At 36.5% G+C, this 20,946-nt stretch overlaps 1 protein-coding gene across 13 annotated transcripts in view; it reads left to right on the top strand.

The window, feature by feature from the left end:
- Nucleotides 1-20,946, top strand: part of LOC134309777 (coiled-coil domain-containing protein 178) — a 73,746-nt gene that overhangs the window by 25,061 nt on the left and 27,739 nt on the right. For all 13 annotated transcript variants that reach the window (XM_062991072.1, XM_062991070.1, XM_062991071.1 and 10 more), the window contains 7 exons: nucleotides 1,504-1,640; nucleotides 3,634-3,817; nucleotides 6,832-6,894; nucleotides 8,894-9,055; nucleotides 10,618-10,731; nucleotides 10,816-10,955; nucleotides 12,775-12,934. In XM_062991072.1, the coding sequence (XP_062847142.1) occupies nucleotides 1,504-1,640; nucleotides 3,634-3,817; nucleotides 6,832-6,894; nucleotides 8,894-9,055; nucleotides 10,618-10,731; nucleotides 10,816-10,955; nucleotides 12,775-12,934 (960 nt within the window). The remainder of the gene's footprint in view (nucleotides 1-1,503; nucleotides 1,641-3,633; nucleotides 3,818-6,831; nucleotides 6,895-8,893; nucleotides 9,056-10,617; nucleotides 10,732-10,815; nucleotides 10,956-12,774; nucleotides 12,935-20,946) is intronic.

Raw genomic sequence — 20,946 nt, 5'->3', positions numbered from 1 at the left:
TATGTGATTTTTGTGATTATTTTATGTTTTATAATAATAATATTTTTTTGGTTACGAGTTATCAAAACATGTCAAGAGCGACATTCCTTACTTCCTCTGGAGGGCAGGAAAGGCCCATGTTGTCTTTTGGTCCGCAACAATATTATTTAGAGACGTACATAATGTACTGTACTACAATTTATTCTGGCTAAAAGTGGAAATAAACTAAATAGTGATTATTCTTGTGTAAACAAATGCTTTAGTGCATTCATAAAGAATAAAAACACATTTTCACTACTAGGTACATATTGCTATTTTCAGAATTATTAGCACCTCTAACAAAAACTTAGCAGCCTTCAAAGGATTGTAGTAAATGATTTCAAAAGAATAAATATTTAATAATTATTTAAATGTTATTATCTGTTAGGTAATCTGTTTAGAAATCATTCACTTGAAAAATCAGTGATTTAAGATTTCTGTTGCTTATTTTCCTGGGGGGCTGAGGAATAAAGATGAGGTTTCGTACAACTAGAGTCACAGTATTGTCTATTAGAATGGTACTATTTAAAAGCTTTTAAATTAAAAAGGGTTTCATTTAATTTAAAAAACAAAAAGAAGGAGGTTAATGTTAGTTATATAACAATGCATAAACATTGTAAAGTACAGTAAGCACTGAGCTTTAATAAATAAATAAATAAATAAATAAATAAATAAATAAATAAATAAATAGAAAATGGACACATAAAAATACTGCTTTTGTGCACAGTGGGTACATTTTTGCATTGTTTACCATCCTTAAAGATCACAGTTAAAAACTGCATTTCTTACATTTATCAAGTTTCGAAATCTTTATAAAATGTTATTTGGAATACAAATGGTTTCACAAGTGGTGTTCATGTTTTTTTTTGGTCTATGTTGTCGTGCGGGGCGGTCCAGGTCCTTTCTGTGCAGAGTTTGCATGTTCTCCCCATGTCTGCGTGGGTTTCCTTCGGGAGCTCCCGTTTCCTCCCACAGTCCAAAAAATATGCAGTCAGGTTAAATGGAGACACTGAATTGCCATATAGGTGTGTGTGTGTGTGTGTGTGTGTGTGTGTGTGTGTGTGTGTGTGTGTGTGTGACTCCAGCACCCCCCGTGACCCTAGGTGGATAAGCGGTTAAGTGAGTGAGTGAGTATTTTGTCAAGTTATATTGTAACTCTGGCCTAGATTGCAGCTCTTATCAATCAGTACTATAACCTGTTACACTGAAATACACAGGATTTCTTTGGTAGTCCTGTGCAAGAGTCTTATTAGACTTATAAGACTAAAATCATACTTTTTGATCATACTTTTTGATCATATTTTTTCTCATATTTATTACGGGTTCATCCTCTACATACTTAAACTGAAAACAGTATGTTAATAAGCCCAAGTGAATATGTGAAAGATTTATATAAACTGTTTTGCAAAATATACAATAATGTAATTGTATGTGCCTGGTAACATTTAAAAAATTGCTATGACTATCTTGCTTGTCATTTGTCAGATGTATGAAACAGAAGCACAGATTTCTAAGTTTGAGGAAATCTTACATAGGAAGCGGCAAGACCTTATTTGTCTGCACGATAAAAATAAAGTTCATGAAATTGAAACTAAAGATTACAACAACAGGATCAGCCAAAGGTTTGGAATTGCAAATTTACATCTGTTCTGTGGTCTAAATGTTGTTTATGATGTTTGTTTACTACTTTACTATGATCATCTTTATTACTTTTAGAGTCAAAACTGCATTTGGGACAGGTTTACTTAATAGTGGTATCTATTATTATTTTGTTTTGGTATACTATATGTTCATCAAATTGTTTTTTGAAGATTAATAACTGATAACAGTGGTGTATGAAAACAAAGCAGAAACAGGCAAGGGCGCAAGCCTAAGCTGAACCCCTGTGATCTCTAATACCTCAGATGACACTGCTTCAAAAACCACAATTCATCAACAGCTAATATAACCATATGGACAAGGGATTACTTTGGCAAACCTTTGCCAAGCACTACAATACGTAGTTACATTTACAAATACCACTTAAAACTGTACTGTGTCAAAAAGAAGCTTAATGTTAACCATGTCCAAAAGTGGTGTAAAGTTCTCTGGGCTCAAAGGCATCTGAGATGGACCATCATACAGTTGAAGTGTCTATTGTGGTCATAATCTTTTTTGGAAGAAATTGATGCTGTGTGCTCCGAATCAAGGATAGAAAGGACCATCCTGACTGTTATTAGTAACAAGTCCAATAACTGTCATGGTATTGATATTAACAAATAGAAACAGGGTTGACCAGACAAACCATTAAATATGTTGGGTTCTTACTGTTTGCAAATAAATAAAAGTCAAATTAATTGTAAGAAAAACTGCATTTTTTATTTGCATTGTCATGCTGTCCTAACTGTTTGGATTTGGGGTTATGCTTAAACTTGTACCTCAATACATTTTCAAAAACAAATGGTCGATCTACTACTTTTAATCTCCTACTAATTATGTAGAAACTACTGACACATTACCCTCCAAAAAGCACCTTAAACCAAATGCTTTTTAAAAATGTTAAAAAGTACAGATTTTTTATCGTATGCTTTTTAAAAAAAAAATCATATATAACTTTTATCATGTTCCACTGATTTTTTTTTTACTGATGGGAAAGATCCTACTTCTTTCTCAGACTTTTAAATTATCATACAGTTTTAATAAATGTATTTTGTACAACCCCAAATCAGAAGAAGTTGTGACAATAAGGAAGTAAATAAAGCAGTATGCAAATTAACTTTTTCACATGACTATATATATGTGATTTTTGTGATTATTTTATGTTTTATAATAATAATAGATGAACTTTTATGCTTTAATGCTGCCATCACAGAAGTTGCCATCAAATTACATTTGCCAATGGCACAATCACATATCATGACAGACTCTGGCTTTTGGACTTGTTGCTGATAACAGTCTGGAAAGTACTTTTCTTCTTTGGTCCAGAGCACATGGTACCCAATACTTCTTTGTCTGACCACAATACACAATTCCACTATGTCATGGTCCATCCCAAATGCCTCTGAGCCTAGAGAACTTTTTGCCTCTTTTAGACAAGGTTAACATAGGACTTACGTTTTAAGTAGCATTTGTGAATGTTATTGTAATGTAATTTGTGAATTTCATATTGTAGTTCTTGACAAAAGTTAAAAATAACCCCTTGTCCATGTAATAATATCAGCTATTGATGAATGACTGTTGTTGATGCAGTGCTTTCTGAAGGATCAGAGATCAGAGGTCTTCAGCTTAGGCTTGGGACCCTAAGTAAAATTCCTCAAATTATTTTAATCATTTAATTATGCTTTCTTCTCTTTCTTTAAGGAACATTGTTTTTTAAACATTTAAATAATTTTCTTACTCATTGGACAAACTTGAGAAGCCTTTCCCATTTTTGCTCCTCAAAGACTCGTGGACATTTGTTCCAAATCCTGATAACAATCACTAGCATAATGGCTCGCTGTGTCACCCAAGCACTTAGCCAAACCTTTTTAATAATCAAAATAATTAGTAACACATAATAAAGGTTATAATTAACATTTAATGCATAACAGGGTTATAATAAACATTTTTGTGTATCTTGCTTTTTAAACATTGTAGCAAGGAGACAATAAATGGGTTGCAGAGTGGCCAAAAACGGATATTACAGAGGATCAGTCAAAATGAGGAACAGTGGGAGCAGGCCAAGGCTAAGCTGGCACTGGAGATTGACCATCACTCAAATACTCTAGCTAGGTTAAATGAATTAAATCAACAAACATTTCTTCAGGAGCAAATGATGGAGGTGAGAGTCTTATTCTAACAGCATGTATTACTACATGGAAGAGCTTGCCCAATTGCCACTGTCTGGGAGGAAATTAAAATTTTTATGACTTGTTGCATGGGTAGTCATGCATAGGTTATCCAGTAAATCTTGAATTTATACTATATTCACTTAACATTTTACAACACCACAGTTTCCAGTTTTTTATTAATATGCAAGCAGTTCATATCCAGTGATTAACCTAAAAATGTTTAGTGGAATACAATAAACTTACCACTTAAACTAAATTGTTTATTTCATAAAAAACAAAAACATGTCAGTTTAAGAGTTATAATTAATAAAGCTTTTTATAGAACAAATAATTATTCAGCAACAATGAAACTAACCACTTGATTACTTTTTGCAAGCAAAGATGGGTTGTGTTCACCACTTTGGGCCATACTTCAAAGACAATGTTTCTCAGCACAGGATTGCAAAGAATTTAGACCTTTTGCCATCTACAGATTATGTATTATGACTTGATTCAAGGAGTCAGGGGAAATCTTGGTGTATTAGGGCCAAGAGCAAAAACCCGCTGCTGAATGTGTATGAACATTGAGCCCTCAGGCAATGTTCTTTGAGAAACCGTCATACCTCCATGGTGGACATAGCAACATTTGATTTGGATTTGGGAGAACTTATTGTCACTTAACACAGTCCATTGCTGCATCAAGAAACGTATTCTGAAACTGTGTTATGCAAAGAGGAAGCCATATATAAAATTTGTGCTGAAACACTGGTAAATTCTCTAAGAAGAACAGCAGAAACATTTTTGTAGTTGTGTGGTCAGATCCACATTTCAGTCCAGTCAAGGATGAGTCCTTGTTTTTGAGGAAAACAGGCATTGGATTTATTGTGCCAAAGATAAACAAAACATCTAGACTGTTGCCAATGAAAAGTACAATAACCAGCATCTGCAAAAATGTGAAGGTATTATTAATGCAAAGGCTTATATTGGTGTTTTGGAGAGAGAATGCTCAGCAGGACAATGCTTCTGTCAGGACTACATATTTATCTATATCTATATCTATTTATTTATATTTAGGAACTCCATGTCTGTTTTATGCAATTAGTGGTTTTATGCATTTATGCTATCTATTCTATTCTGCATGAGTTACAACAGCGTGGCTTTATGGACACAGATCTGAAAATCAACATTTCCACTTGCTAAACTGCAACTATAAGTTTCTTCACTCCCCAAACAATTGAAATTTATTTTTTCACATTAATCTGTGTAAATGTTAATAGAAAGTGGACAGAAATGAGGGTGCTGTAAAACTTTTGATTGGTAATGTACAGTGTATCACAAAAGTGAGTACACCCCTCACATTTCTGCAGATATTTAAGTATATCTTTTCATGGGACAACACTGACAAAATGACACTTTGACACAATGAAAAGTAGTCTGTGTGCAGCTTATATAACAGTGTAAATTTATTCTTCCCTCAAAATAACTCAATATACAGCCATTAATGTCTAAACCACCGGCAACAAAAGTGAGTACACCCCTAAGAGACTACACCCCTAAATGTCCAAATTGAGGACTGCTTGTCATTTTCCCTTCAAAATGTCATGTGACTCGTTAGTGTTACTAGGTCTCAGGTGTGCATAGGGAGCAGGTGTGTTCAATTTAGTAGTACAGCTCTCACACTCTCTCATACTGGTCACTGAAAGTTCCAACATGGCACCTCATGGCAAAGAACTCTCTGAGGATCTTAAAAGACGAATTGTTGCGCTACATGAAGATGGCCAAGGCTACAAGAAGATTGCCAACACCCTGAAACTGAGCTGCAGCACAGTGGCCAAGATCATCCAGCGTTTTAAAAGAGCAGGGTCCACTCAGAACAGACCTCGCGTTGGTCGTCCAAAGAAGCTGAGTGCACGTGCTCAGCGTCACATCCAACTGCTGTCTTTGAAAGATAGGCGCAGGAGTGCTGTCAGCATTGCTGCAGAGATTGAAAAGGTGGGGTGTCAGCCTGTCAGTGCTCAGACCATACGCCGCACACTACATCAAATTGGTCTGCATGGCTGTCACCCCAGAAGGAAGCCTCTTCTGAAGTCTCTACACAAGAAAGCCCGCAAACAGTTTGCTGAAGACATGTCAACAAAGGACATGGATTACTGGAACCATGTCCTATGGTCTGATGAGACCAAGATTAATTTGTTTGGTTCAGATGGTCTCAAGCATGTGTGGTGGCAAGCAGGTGTTGGGGAGTTACATTTCATTGAGGGACACATGAACTCCAATATGTACTGTGAAATACTGAAGCAGAGCATGATCCCCTCCCTCCGGAAACTGGGTCGCAGGGCAGTGTTCCAGCATGATAATGACCCCAAACACACCTCTAAGACGACCACTGCTTTATTGAAGAGGCTGAGGGTAAAGGTGATGGACTGGCCAAGCATGTCTCCAGACCTAAACCAAATAGAACATCTTTGGGGCATCCTCAAGCGGAAGGTGGAGGAGCGCAAAGTCTCGAATATCCGCCAGCTCCGGGATGTCGTCATGGAGGAGTGGAAAAGCATTCCAGTGCCAACCTGTGAAGCTCTGGTAAACTCCATGCCCAGGAGAGTTAAGGCAGTTCTGGGAAATAATGGTGGCCACACAAAATATTGACACTTCAGGAACTTTCACTAAGGGGTGTACTCACTTTTGTTGCCGGTGGTTTAGACATTAATGGCTGTATATTGAGTTATTTTGAGGGAAGAATAAATTTACACTGTTATATAAGCTGCACACAGACTACTTTTCATTGTGTCAAAGTGTCATTTTGTCAGTGTTGTCCCATGAAAAGATATACTTAAATATCTGCAGAAATGTGAGGAGTGTACTCACTTTTGTGATACACTGTATATACTGTATTTTCACAGAAATTTTGTAGATCATTGCAGTTACTGTTTTGTTGGTAAAGCTTTTTGCTCTAATTTAGAGGTAAACAATTTGTACTTGTTTTTAACTGGTCTATCAGCTGGTTTATGTTTGTTTTATTTGGCAGAAAGAGGCAGAACAGTTAAAGATGCAGCTGATAAGTGAGATGAACTTGGTAGCAGTTTTTAAGGTAAGCACTCAGAACAACTATTTTAATTACAGTTTTAGAGTTATTAATTGCAAGTTTGACATTTTGTCTGATTACATAATGTGATGACATCTTTTGTTTTTGTTTGTTTATTTATTTAGACAGATAAACATTCAATTAATTTACGCAGTGTTTTTTAAAAGGTATTCGTACCCAATGCTTTTTTATCAGATGAACGATTGTTACAACCTGTAATTTGTATAAACTAGGAACTTTATTTTTGATTTGGTTTTTATTAATAAAATAGCCTTGGGTAGAACATATATTTTGAGGTATCACCTATAATTGGTTGATAATGTTAAAATCAGGACTCCGGTCTAGGCCACTTAAGAAGATCTGGTCTGGACAATGTTAAGGCCAGGCAATAGCATCAATACTTTCATCATCCAAGAACTGCCTGCATACTCTGGCCACATGAGGCCGGGCATTATCATCAAGAGGAACCCAGGGCCCACTACACCAGCATAAGGTCAATGGCTCTGAGGATTTCAGCCTGCTACCTAGCAGTCAGGGTACCGTTGTGTTAACCTCCAAGGACAGTCCTTCCCAGACCATCACTGACCCACCGTCAAACCTGTCATGCTGGGTGATGTTGCAGGCAGCATAATGTTCACCATGGCATCTCCAGATTTCTTTTATGTCCGTCACATGTGCTTAGTGTGCTCTCATCTGTGAAGGAAACAGGAAACAACTATTATCATGCAGCCCTGCTCAGAACCCTTCACATTAATTACTTAATCAAACCTCAGATTGCAACAAATGTTTAAAAGAATGTAATTAATGCTTTACAAGCCTACATTTGAACAATTATAACCCTAGGAAGAAACTAACACTAACTTATGAATGAATTCTAAACCTTATACAAGTTACTGCTTTGTTTCTGTGTTTGTTTATTTGTACAACCCAAAATCAGACAAAGTTGGGATAGTATGAAAAATGCAAATAAAAAATGCAGTGTTTCTTACATTTACTTTGACTTTTATTTCAATGCAGACAGTATGAACCCAAGATATTTCATATTTTGTCTGGTGAATTACACTTTATTTGTGAGTATACAGCCATGTGAATGTACAAACAGGTCACTGTAATCATGATTTGGAACAAAAGTATTATCCACAAAAGGCTGAGTCTTGTGGAGCAAATGTTGGCAGACGATCTTCAGTTTGTGAGCAAATGCATGTGAAAATTGAAATGTTTAAAAACAACATTCCTCAAAGAAAGATTGGAAGGGATTTGCATTTTTCTCTCTCTACAATGCCAAAGTGGTGTCCTTGGTGCCAAAATGTATTTTAAGTGTTGTGAGAAGGAAAGACAACATTACAAAGTGGTAAGTACTTTACCATCCCAACGTTTTGAGTTGCAGGCCTTAAATAACATGAAATATCTCGGGTTCATGTTGTCAGAAATAAATTAAAGGCAAATAAATAGAAGAAACACTGTTTATTTAATTTGCATTTTCAGCATTTAGATATATCCAAGAATACTTGCAGCAGTAACTGCTGCTTAAGGTCTCCACAAAGTACTGAATGAAGGGTCTAAATGCCTTGGTGGATAAGAGATTTAGGTTTGCATTTTTTAATTCATTTTAGAAAGACTCTAAAACCGTGGCTCTAAAAGGATATGTTAATAAGTAATATGTTAATTAATTAAATGAAAAGTATGATTTTTTGTGTACTATTAGTTTAAACAGACTGTTATATATAAATTAATTCACATTTTGTTTATATAGATGTTCTCTAAGATCATAACATTTCAAACATCTCATTATGAATTGCAATGACAATTAATAATATTTATTTTATATATTTTAATTGACCAATATATTTTATATTTGTGTTTAAAAAAATAATTGTTTTAACAGTAGGGTGTATGACCTGCCTGATGCCTGACATGTATGAACATTTATTCAAGAATCCATGCATATTTAAAAAGATATCTCAATTACTTTACACTGTACACTTTTTTTTAACAACACCAACAGGGTTCCATTGCCTCCATCACAGAAGAAATGAATATTGCAAAGGTTGATGGTGAAAGAATGAAGAATGAGCTACTGGAAAAATATCAAGTAGCCTCCTATTCAGTCTCCCAACTGGAAACAAGAATGGTGGAACTAAAAGACGTACATACAGCAAAATCAAAGGTTAGAATTTTGTCAGTATTGTGTATTTGCTAGTGCAGGGTTCATTCCTGATTCAGTTAAAAGACCACCATATGACTAAAACAGGTTAATGTACACATTTTAAACTAATTTAACTAAGTCTTGAAAACTTTTTGAATGGTCACTTTTTGTCCTATAGCCAAAAATCCAAGAAATATCTTTCTTCAGCTTTATTCACAGATTTACCTTACAAGGTTCAAGTAATGTGAAGAAGGAAACAGTTCTGAAATGTAATTACACAAAATTAAAAATCTAGAATAACAGGGTTGTAAAAGTGACCGTTCCTCGATTTAGTACCTTTTAGAGCCATCTTTCAACTTTAGTTACAGCCACCAGTCTGTTTGGATATGTCCCTACCAGATTTGTACACCTAGTTTGGGAAATATTTGACCATTCTTCCTTGCAGAATTGTTCATGTTTAATCAAATGTTCTGGTGACTGGCAATTCACTGGTCTCTCATCCACAGATTTTCTGTTAAGTTTAGGTCAGGGCTCAGGACGACCCAATCTTGGCAAGGTGTTGGTGGTGCCATAAATTTTTCACTTCTTGATGATGAATGGTACTGAAAGTAATAACTAAACCACTAAAATCTTTGTGTATCATTTTCCTAATTTGTGCATTTCCACAACTTTATCACAGCACCCCTTTGAAAGCACATTTCATCATGGTGATTTTTTTGTGTCAAAATATATGTTATGATGATTTTCATAGGCACTGTACATCTTAAAGCTAACAACCACAAAAGTAAATGTACCTTTAACTGACTGTGAAGAAACAAAAATAGCTTTTGGTTTAGTAAAAGTCTTAACTTGAGGCCCATTTTGTTGGTGTTTTGTTTGTTGGTTTTTTTTCCTCCAAATTTAATTATTTCCAGTTCTCTATTGTTAAAAAGGGCAATCGTGTCTGGACAACCAGCCAGTTCGGTAACACTGCTGAGATTTAAACTTCCACTCCATAGTGGTAAGCTAGTGTACAAACCCACTGCATACCCCAAGTGCCCCTTGCTAGTGCGCATGTGATTTTGAAACTGGCCTTTCTAAATCAGGATTTAAGTGCAGGACTATTTGATGAGATAAGAAATAAAACAGCAGGTGTTAACCAGGATATTCTCACCCAGCTTATAGGCTTTCAACTTATTAACAAACACCGGTTTTTGGACAGTAAAATAGGCAATCAGAGCGCTCATTTTTATTATTAATTGATGATAATGAAAGGAGTGACCAATCTGTGATAGCTTTTAGTATACAAGCACTGAAAGCTGGTTAAGGCTTTAGCTCAAGTTACTGAATTGGCTTAAAATCTAATTTGAATGGGTAAGATGAATCATCACTGTATAAAATCTCCCAGCCTAAAGTGACCCTAGCCTAATGCTCTCTGGTTTTGTATATTTGTCACACTTTATGCTTGTTTATTCTCAAACAAAATGTAATATAAGAAAGAAAACATAAAAAAGCACAATCCACAGTTTTAATTTCATATTTAATAAATCATATAAATGTAATTTATTTTTGTAATTTTGTTTATTTATTTAATGCTTTTTCAGACAACGGACATCTTAAAAAAGAATCTAAGTGACATATTAACCAATGGCAAAGACTGGTCTAAAGATCTTGAACAGCAAAAGTGTGTTTGTCTGGACCATTTAAATTCAGTTAAAGTATGTATATTGATTGTTGATGCTTACAGCTTAGTTTTGTGCATAACAAAGTTTGATGTTTAATGCAGTATTGTTTGTCTGCAGAAAGCCCACAGCACATTCTTACTGAGGTGTGAACAGGTATCCTTAAAGATTGAGGAGCTCAGCCTAGACTGTGTAGAATACAGGAAAGCATCAGACATGATGGAAAAAATTGCTGCTGTCATGCCAGTAGAAAAACTACAGTAAGTGAAAGACAAAAGCTACATTATCAGCTTCAACAAGCTAATTACTACACCACATGTGGACGAAAGACATTATCTACAGATGGGTGACAAATACAAAAAATGCAATAAATGAGTACAGAAACATAAGTGTAGATGCAGTGAGGTGCACATTACTGGCATGGTTTGGACCTGCTTGTCCCTTTTAGAAAGTAGACATTTAAAATGTACAAATGGCTATTCATACAATAAACTGTAACATTGTTTGACTGTATATATCCCTAAATATACTATATAGCAATGGTTGCTTCTTATAAATCAAATATAAAAAGCTCTAATAAATGTGGTGGTGTAATGCTGTGTGGTATATTTCCTTCTAATACCTCTATGTTCTATCTAATGTTGATTCAAATCTGTAGCCTAGGTACAAAAATGTCACTTGCTGATCATGTGCATTCACTAAACAGCATTTAACATAATAAATAACGTCAAATAACGTCACAAAGCACAAGTCATCTGTTACTGATTTAAGTTAACCTTAACCCCAGATATGCCACTATACCTGCTACCCACTTACTGGTCTAAAACTGTTACTGTTACCACAAGTGTGAAAGCATGCAATGTATTTATTATTAATTTTATTTCTAACCTGTCATATTGTGACATACATAGTTTCCTTTTCTATCCACTTTCTCTACTGCAAACCTTTTTATGTCTTTCATTTGTTACTTTGTCTGCATTTTATGGCCATTTATTTATTTGTCTTTATACCCTATTTGCTTTTTTTTTGCAACAAATTGTGTAAATTCTATGTAATTAGGTAAAGGTAAATAAGACATCAAACATTTAGCAGATGTATGAACTTCGTTTAAAAATTTGTAAAGCTGTTATACAGGCAAAAGGCTATTATAAAAAATTTTTTAGTCACACACACATAGAGGATTCAAAAAGTATTTTGCATACAATTTTAAAAAATATTTTTTCTATAACTTTGCCCTGATGTATGCCACGATTTGATCATGGAGATCCACATACAGTTCTTTAAGCTCCATGCTTGGTTTTTGTCCTGTCACAGCAGTGTAAATTGTGCCCTTATAGACCACTTAAATTTGGATTGCCCCAGCTAATATGAGCTTGACATTGCATATTTCATAACAATTGTGCATGTCACAGTCAGGAATATTAATAATTAAATTGTTGGGCTGTTAATACTCATAGTAAATAAGTTGAACGCTGCAGAGATGGCAAAGCGTAAAGACCTGAGTAACTTTGATAAGGACCAAATTGTTATGGCCAGATGACTGTTGTCTTCTGTAAAATAGCAAAATGTGCTCACAGGTAGATGTGGTGAGTATCCACCTACAGAGGTCCAACAAAGGACAAGCCACAAACTGCTGACAGGTTGTTGCACAGCCAAGACCCAGTAATTCCTGAGGACATGAAAACTGTGGGCTGGGCCAACAGAATGGGTAATTTGGCTCAATATGCAGATAATGTACAATTGGGCACTTAAAATGGGCACACTGGCATTGTAAGTAGGAGCAATTGAATAAAATTGATGGTTTGATCCAAGATCATGTGGGTGGCTATGCACATGTGTATCATTAACTAAGGGACACCTCGCAACATATAGAATTACTAAAATTACCAGGTACCACACTTCAGATGTTTTGTTAAGTCCATGTCTTGACAGGGCAGAGATGTGTTGACAGTATATTAGTTAGGTGATCCTAATGTTGTATACACCCTACAATACACAACCTTTTAGAACACTGCCAAGACTAATGAGCATGTATTTTTTAGGGAATGTTTATAACCCTATAAACTCATGTGTTTTTAGGAGTGCATATGACATGGTGGAATACAAGCACAACATGGCTGACACAATGATAAAGAGTCTTCAAAGTAACATGGTGGCCTATAGAAACAGGATAGCTGTGTCTGAGAAAGCACACTCTACCCTTATTTGTGAGCGTCAGGTTAACGTTCAGGAAATCAAGGTAAGGAATCCTAAGGCATAATAAGAATGTTTGAAAGAGTCATTTTGTTTTAAAGAGTCATTTTGGGAAGGGGGGGTATGGCTTGGTGGTTAGCACTGTCGCCTTATAGCAAGAAAGTCCTGGGTTTAATTCTCATGTAAAGCTGTCCAGGTCCTTTCTGTGTGGAGTTTGCATTAAAGTTGAGAGAAAGTTGCTTTCAAACGTGTATTTGGAAAATAGGCATTTTGCTGTTTTATGATTCTTTAAGTGAATGCCTAGGTACCTGAAGTATGTTTTAAATATTTTTTGTATTGCTGATGGTCTCACTGAGAGCTACCGAACAATGTTTCTTTGTATAACTACAAAGTCAATAAAGTCTTATCTATCTTATTTAATGTGAACACGAAGAAACAACCCAAACTTTTAATGAGCAAGGTGAAAGGGCTTCACTAGCTAGATTAACTTAATAACAGCTAAGAATCTACTAGTTGACTTGATAGACAAGCTAGCTAATTAACTACTACCTAAAGGATCCAAACGCAAACAATTTCAGTCACATATTTATTTTGAGAGTCAAAATGACATATATGAATGAAATATTTATTACATTAAATAAGAACAAAAAAGTTGGCATAGTGCATGCAGGACATATTACGAAAGCTAAAATCAAACTCACCATGCCACCAAGAATTTGAAATATTTTGCTTTAAATGTGTTATATTCATATTTATTTTCATTAAAAAATAATAATAAATTTCTTTGAAGTAAGTGAGACTCATCATGGCTTTCTGCTTTGATGAAGTCAAAATGATGTTTAATGTCCAATGGAAAACGTTACTGCACATCGGAATTGCAGATTTTACCACAAGGACTAATGCATGATTTCAATTCAACCCATTTTTTTTTATGTTTGCTCAGTGAGTTTCATTGTTTTGAAAGTGTGAGTTAAAATGTTGAAAATACTTAACTGCTGCTGTCGTAAAATCAAAAGGTGCTTTAACAAAGTATCAGTTTGAATGTGTGTATATTTTATGCAACCACATTATGCCTTTTTTATTCTCTAAAAGATTTTTTTTTATGCATTTTATTTTCAATTGAATTGAACAGACTATAGATCACATTACAGGCGGAAAAAGTTCTAAAATGATTCAGCACATAGGTGTGTAAACTTTTTGATATCTACTGTACAAACAGTTTTAATCTTTAAGGGTATGATTTTGATTGTTTTGTGGACCATGTGTTTACTCGCACCACCACACTGCGGTATTTTTAACTTCCTTCAACTACCTTATCTTGTGTTAATACTTCATTACCTAATGGAATAGAATGCCTTTATTTGTCATATATACATATACCGACTTAAAGCACAACGAAATTCTTTTTTCACGTATCCCAGCTTGTTTTAAAGCTGGGGTCAGAGTGCAGGGTCAGCCATTGTAGCAGAGATGGTTAAGGGCCTTACTCAAGGGCCCAACAGTGGCTGCATGGCAGAGCTGGGATTCGAACTCTCAACCTTTCAGTATACTATAGAACAACTTATAGTTGTTCTTTATGTATTAATTAAATATTTGTGGGAAAAGCATGTTATTTTGTTAGCTGTTTAGCTAATCAAAGTTTGTTTGTTTGTTTGTTTATTGGGATTTTAACGTCATGGTTTACACTTTGGTTACATTCATGACAGAAACGGTAGTTACTCATTATACAAGATTCATCAGTTCACAAGGTTATATCGAACACAGTCCTGGACACTTTAGTATCTCTAATTCACCTCACTTGCATGTCTTTGGACTGTGGGAGGAAACTGGAGCTCCCGGAGGATACCCACGCAGACACAGGGAGAACATGCAAACTCCACAAAGAAAGGACCCGGACCACCCCACCTGGGGATTAAACCTCTTGCTGTGAGGCGACAGTGCTACCCTCCGAGCCACCATGCTGCCCAGCTAATCAAAGACATTCATGCTTAAAATACCCATGAGTTGTCGCCAAAATTTTGACAGAGTTGCAGCCAGACTTTGCTTTGCTTTTACAAAGGTTCAGGCGGCATCTTACTGCTTAATTATGAAGGACTCTGATCTGAAAGATGTCATACAAATACGAATATCTTTATTGTCATTGTACAAGTACAACGAGATGAGTGTGCTGTACTTAGGAAATAAAATATAAAGTATATATACATATACAAGTAGTCATGAAGTAGGATAAAACAGTCCTATACAGTCAGTCCAACGGAGAAGTGTGCAAGGTGCAATTTTCATTTACATATGTAGACAAGCAATGTATAAGTGTGCAAACGAGAGTATGTGGCTCCTGGTTTCCATGTAAGGTGTCCTGTGCAAAGTCAAGTCAAGTCAACTTTATTTATATAGCGCTTTTTACAATATACATTGTCTCAAAGCAACTTTACAAAATCCAGGACCAACAGATACAAAAACCCCTGTTGAGCAAGCCGAGGGCGACTGTGGCAAGGAAAAACTCCCTGAAAATTACAGAAAGAAACCTTGAGAGGAACCAGACTCAGCAGGGCCCATCCTTCTTGGGTGGCCTGGAGGATACTTTAAATAAATACACGATTTACACAAATCATACAAACACAGAATTAAATTATCTAAAAGTCATAACTGGTAATAAATAGATAAATAAACAATTAAATAATAATAGAGTTGTTATCCGCTCTAGTCTTCAATAAAGTCTGTAGTGATTTCTTGTCGTTGCAATTACTCCAGACCCGTCACATCTGACAGGAGCAGCATCGTTGTCCCGGCAGTCTCGACTTTAATCCTTAACCTCGGCGGGTAAACAGGTTTCCATCAGAATGCCCTCGGGGTAAAACAACAGAGAATGTAGTTAATAATGTACAATGCTAGTTGACAAACAGTTTTACAGAGAGTTTTAGACTCCGGCAGCCCTAATTATTACAGCATAACTAAAAGGGAGAGCAAGCAGGTAACAAGGTCATGAAGGCTTTCACAGGACATCAGCGTCCATCTCCCCACCGTCATCAAACCTGAGTGATCGGACAAGAGAGGCAGGACGACAGCAACCCAACATCCCTGATCACCACAAGTTTCTATGACCAAGAACCCCCAAGCTCTGCGCCTTTGTCTATACTAAAAGCCTGAGAAAATAAATATGTTTTCAGTCTAGACTTAAACATTGAGACTGTGTCCGAATCCCGAACAGAGGCAGGAAGATTATTCCAAAGCTGTGGAGCTTTGTAAGAAAACGCTCTTCCACCAGCCGTGATCTTTTTAATTCTAGGAACTATAAGTAACCCTGCATCTTGTGAACGAAGTGGACGTGCTGGGTTGTAGTAATTAATAAGTTCACTCAGATACTGTGGAGCCAGACCATGTAGCGCTTTATAAGTTAGTAAAAGTATTTTGTAATCAATGCGAAATTTAACTGGCAGCCAGTGTAGAGACGATAGAACAGGAGTAATATGGTCAAATTTTTTAGTTCTAGTTAGCACTCGAGCTGCTGCATTTTGAACTAACTGGAGTTTGTTTAAGGATCTACCAGAGCATCCAGTTAGAAGAGCATTACAATAATCTAACCGAGAAGTTATAAACGCATGGATCAGTTTTTCGGCGTCATTAACAGATAGTATATTTCTTATTTTAGAAATGTTACGCAAATGATAGAAAGCAACTCTAGTAATATTATTAACGTGTGTATCAAATGAGAGATCTGAATCTATTGTGACACCTAAGTTTTTTACATCTGGGCTGGGAGTAACAGAGAACATGTTTAAGTTTAGCACCAGGTTAGACAACTTGTCTCTTGCAGCTTTAGAGCCAAGAAGTAAAACCTCAGTTTTATCTGAATTAAGTAAAAGAAAATAACACGACATCCAGTTTTTTATGTCGTTTACACAATCTTCAATCTTACTGATTGTGTCAGTATCATTTGGTTTGGCTGATATATACAGCTGTGTGTCATCTGCATAGCAGTGAAAGTTTATGCCATGTTTATGAATAATTTCACCTAGTGGAAGCATAGGTGAAATTATTCATAAACATGGCATAAACTTTCACTGCTATGCAGATGACAAAGTACAAGTACCAAGGCAATATAGCAATGTTATACTTGTTTGCAATGTCATACTTGGTTACAATGTAACCTTTTAGCAACACTGTAGAATGTACTTACTCTGCTGCCATACAGTGAGGGTTCTTTTATTCAGCAGCTGCAGAACAGAAGAATGCCTTTATTTGTCATATATACTTATACACGTGTACAGTACAATAAAATTCTTTTTCTGCGTATCCCAGCTTGTTTGGAAGCTGGGGTCAGATCACAGGGTCAGCTATGGTACAGCGCCTATGGAGCTCTAGGGCCCAACAGTGGCTGCAATAGTATAACAGTATGGAAGGACTATGTATGCCATGATAGTTTTGTGATTGTAATTTCTGCAACAGTTCTTTTTTGTGTTTAAACAATTACAGTATATAAGTGAAATTGTTGTGGGTTCTCTAAAACATAATTGTTGTTTGTGTTGTGTAAAATGTGTTTATTAATTAAATATTTTAGTAAACATTATTTTAATGTAGGGACAGCTCAATGGGTAAAATTGCGGCTCTGCTAATTAGCCATTGTTGGACCCCTGAACAAGGCTCTTAACTCTCAGCTCCAATGGCACCATACAATGGCTGATCCTGCACTATGACCCCAGATTCCAAACAAGTTTGGATTTTTATTTGCAATCAAACTCAGTTAACCCCTATTGCAAAACTACACCAAACAATAGCAATTTAAATAGCAATAGCAATTTAAATAGCCCAACACAACTAATATCACGAGTGGTTGCCTCTAATTCAACACAAAATGCCACTTTTAATGACTACTGCAGAATTATTCAACCCCCTGAATAGAATTTCTTATAAACACTTTATTAAACACATACAAATACCTAGACTGGCTAGCATCTGTTGACTGTGATATATAATTGCATATCAGAAGTTAAAAAGAGTTGTCACATTTTACAGTTACTGGCATTTATAGAAATGCTTATAAACAAAATATAATTGAAACATGTTTTATATACACGGGATTCAGAAAGTATTCAAACCCTTTGACTGTTTGTAAATTGGCATTTACACTCTTATTGGTAAACTAAAAATATGTTTTGAGTTTTTTATTTATTTATTATTAAGTTAAAATCTTTTCAGGCCTCTCCTCAGAGGATCAGTGGAGTTTAAGTCTGGTTTCAACTCAATCAACTTTATGCTTTGGGTCATTAAAATTTTGGAAGGTGAATACTTTTTTGAATTAGAGATTTAAGTTATATGCATTTAAAATTAAATCCAAAACACAAAGTAGGGATGCATGAGGGTATTTGCCCGATACCGCGCTCATTAACTTGTACTCATACTCGCAAACGAGGCTCCGATACTAAACATCCGATACCGTGTGCCTAGTGCACGTTGCTGCGTTATGCCTAGTTCACACTACACGATTTTTGCCCTGTTTTTTGCTCGGCGACTGGTCGGCGCTAGATTTGCCGGCTCGGGAGCAACTCGGCGTTTGCTCGGCGATCAAAACTCGGCTCTCGATCGCTAAGTGTGAACTACCCAACAACTCGATCCAACCGGCTTGCCGAGTGCTCGGCGACCGGATTGAGTTTTCTAGCATGTCAGATATCTGATCCAATAGGTATTGGTATCGGTATCGGTATCGGCAAGTACAAAAATACATGTACTTGTACTTGTACTCGGTTGGGAAAAAATGGTATTGATGCTTCCCTAACACAAAGTGTGCAAAAAGTCATTAAAGGTTCACCTGAATGTTCTGAATTTACTTGGGTATAACTATGAAGGAAGATAGGTCAAACTATAAGGTGAAAATACACAATAAAGTTTTGTTGACCTTTATATATCAACCAAAAGCTTTACAAAACAAAACAGTTACATGCCCAAAAATCTAAATCAAAATGTATTTGTATAGCACTTTTACAATGAACTGTGTCTCAAAGTCACTTAACAGATTCTAGGGCCAAAAGCCCTAATGAACAAGCAGTAGCAAGGAAAAACTCCCAAAATATTTCTAGAAAGAAACCTTGAGAAGAACTCACTCAACACTGACCCAGTCCTAGTTCTTAAGCACTAACTTAACTTAGTTAACTTGTAACTTAGCACAGCCAGGACCCAACATTTTACATAAAACTGAGCCTGTACAGTGGGGCCAAAAAGTATTTAGTCAGCCACTGATTGTGCAAGTTCTCCTACTTAGAAAGATGAGAGAGGTCTGTAATTTTCATCATAGGTACACTTCAACTATGAGAGACAAAATGAGAAAAAAAAATCCAGGAAATCACATTGTAGGATTTTTAAAGAATTTATTTGTAAATTATGGTGGAAAATAAGTATTTGGTCAATAACAAAAGTTCAACTCAATACTTTGTAACATAACCTTTGTTGGCAATGACAGAGGTCAAACGTTTCCTGTAAGTCTTCACCAGGTTTGCACACACTGTAGCTGGTATTTTGGCCCATTCCTCCATGCAGATCTCCTCTAGAGCAGTGATGTTTTGGGGCTGTCGCTGGGCAACACAGACTTTCAACTCCCTCCACAAATTTTCTATGGGGTTGAGGTCTGGAGACTGGCTAGGCCACTCCAGGACCTTGAAATGCTTTTTACGGAGCCACTCCTTTGTTGCCTGAGCGGTGTGTTTGGGATCATTGTCATGCTGGAAGACCCAGCCACGTTCCATCTTCAATGCTCTCACTGATGGAAGGAGGTTTTGGCCTAAAATCTCCCTGTTCATTCTTCCCTTAACACGGATCAGTCGTCCTGTCCCCTTTGCAGAAAAACAGCCCCAAAGCATGATGTTTCCACCCCCATGCTTCATAGTAGGTATGGTGTTCTTGGGATGCAACTCAGCATTCTTCTTCCTCCAAACACGACGAGTTGAGTTTTTACCAAAAAGTTCCATTTTGGTTTCATCTGACCACATGATATTCTCCCAATCCTCTTCTGGATCATCCATATGCTCTCTGGCAGACTTCGGACGGGCCTGGACATGTACTGGCTTAAGCAGGGGGACACGCCTGGCACTGCAGGATTTGAGTCCCTCTCGGCGTAGTGTGTTACTGATGGTAGCCTCTGTTACTTTGGTCCCAGCTCTCTGCAGGTCATTCATCAGGTCCCTCCGCCATTTTGTCTCTCATAGTTGAAGTGTACCTATGATGAAAATTACATATAGACCTCTCTCATCTTTCTAAGTAGGAGAACTTGCACAATCAGTGGCTGACTAAATACTTTTTGACCCCACTGTATGTTTGACAGACCCCAGGACTGGAGCCACACATTTCTGTTTAGATGTGTGAGTAAATAAGTATGTTTTTAATATGTACTTGAAGACTATGTCTAAATCCTGAACAGAGGTGGTGAGATTATAGCAAAATTGTGGCATCATCCATGAGAATGCTCTTCCCCTATAGTGATTTTTTCTTCTAGGAACTAAAAGTAACTCTGCAACTTGTGAATGAGAATCTTTCGCGTGGCACTATTTCACTTCTTTTTTGCCACGTGCCATACAGGTCAGCTTTGTATAAAGCTGGTAAGCTGGCGTGTGCACAGATTAACCAGTCTCAGCCATACAGACATGTAAGTCCTTCACAGCTGACACTGGCCTCTAGGTAGCTTACCTGATCAGTATCCTCCTGGCTCGTTCATGCAGTGTGGAAGGATGGCACAATTTTGGCAAGGTGTTAGCGGTGCCATACATTTTTCACTTTTTGATAATGCTTTGAACAGTGGGATAGTTAAAGCCCCAAATCTTTTTGTATCCCTTTCCTAACTTGTGCATTTCCACAATTTTATCACACAGCCCTTTTGAAAGCATCTAACTAATCAGAACCACTATAAACAATGTCAGCTTTGAGCCAATCAGCCTGGTCTGTGATCTGGCAGGTGATTGGTTGTATCTGGCCAAGCTTACAATGGTTACTCTAAGGGCTGGTTATTTATCCATGGTTTTACAGTTAGTGGCTACAGAAAACCACTTTCTACTTTTCCTTCCTGACTAATTC

This window comes from Trichomycterus rosablanca, chromosome 3 (assembly GCF_030014385.1).
Source record: "Trichomycterus rosablanca isolate fTriRos1 chromosome 3, fTriRos1.hap1, whole genome shotgun sequence".
NCBI lineage: Eukaryota > Metazoa > Chordata > Actinopteri > Siluriformes > Trichomycteridae > Trichomycterus > Trichomycterus rosablanca.
Note: the sequence above shows the minus strand (reverse complement) of the source record. Positions and strands in the feature narration are given on the sequence as shown.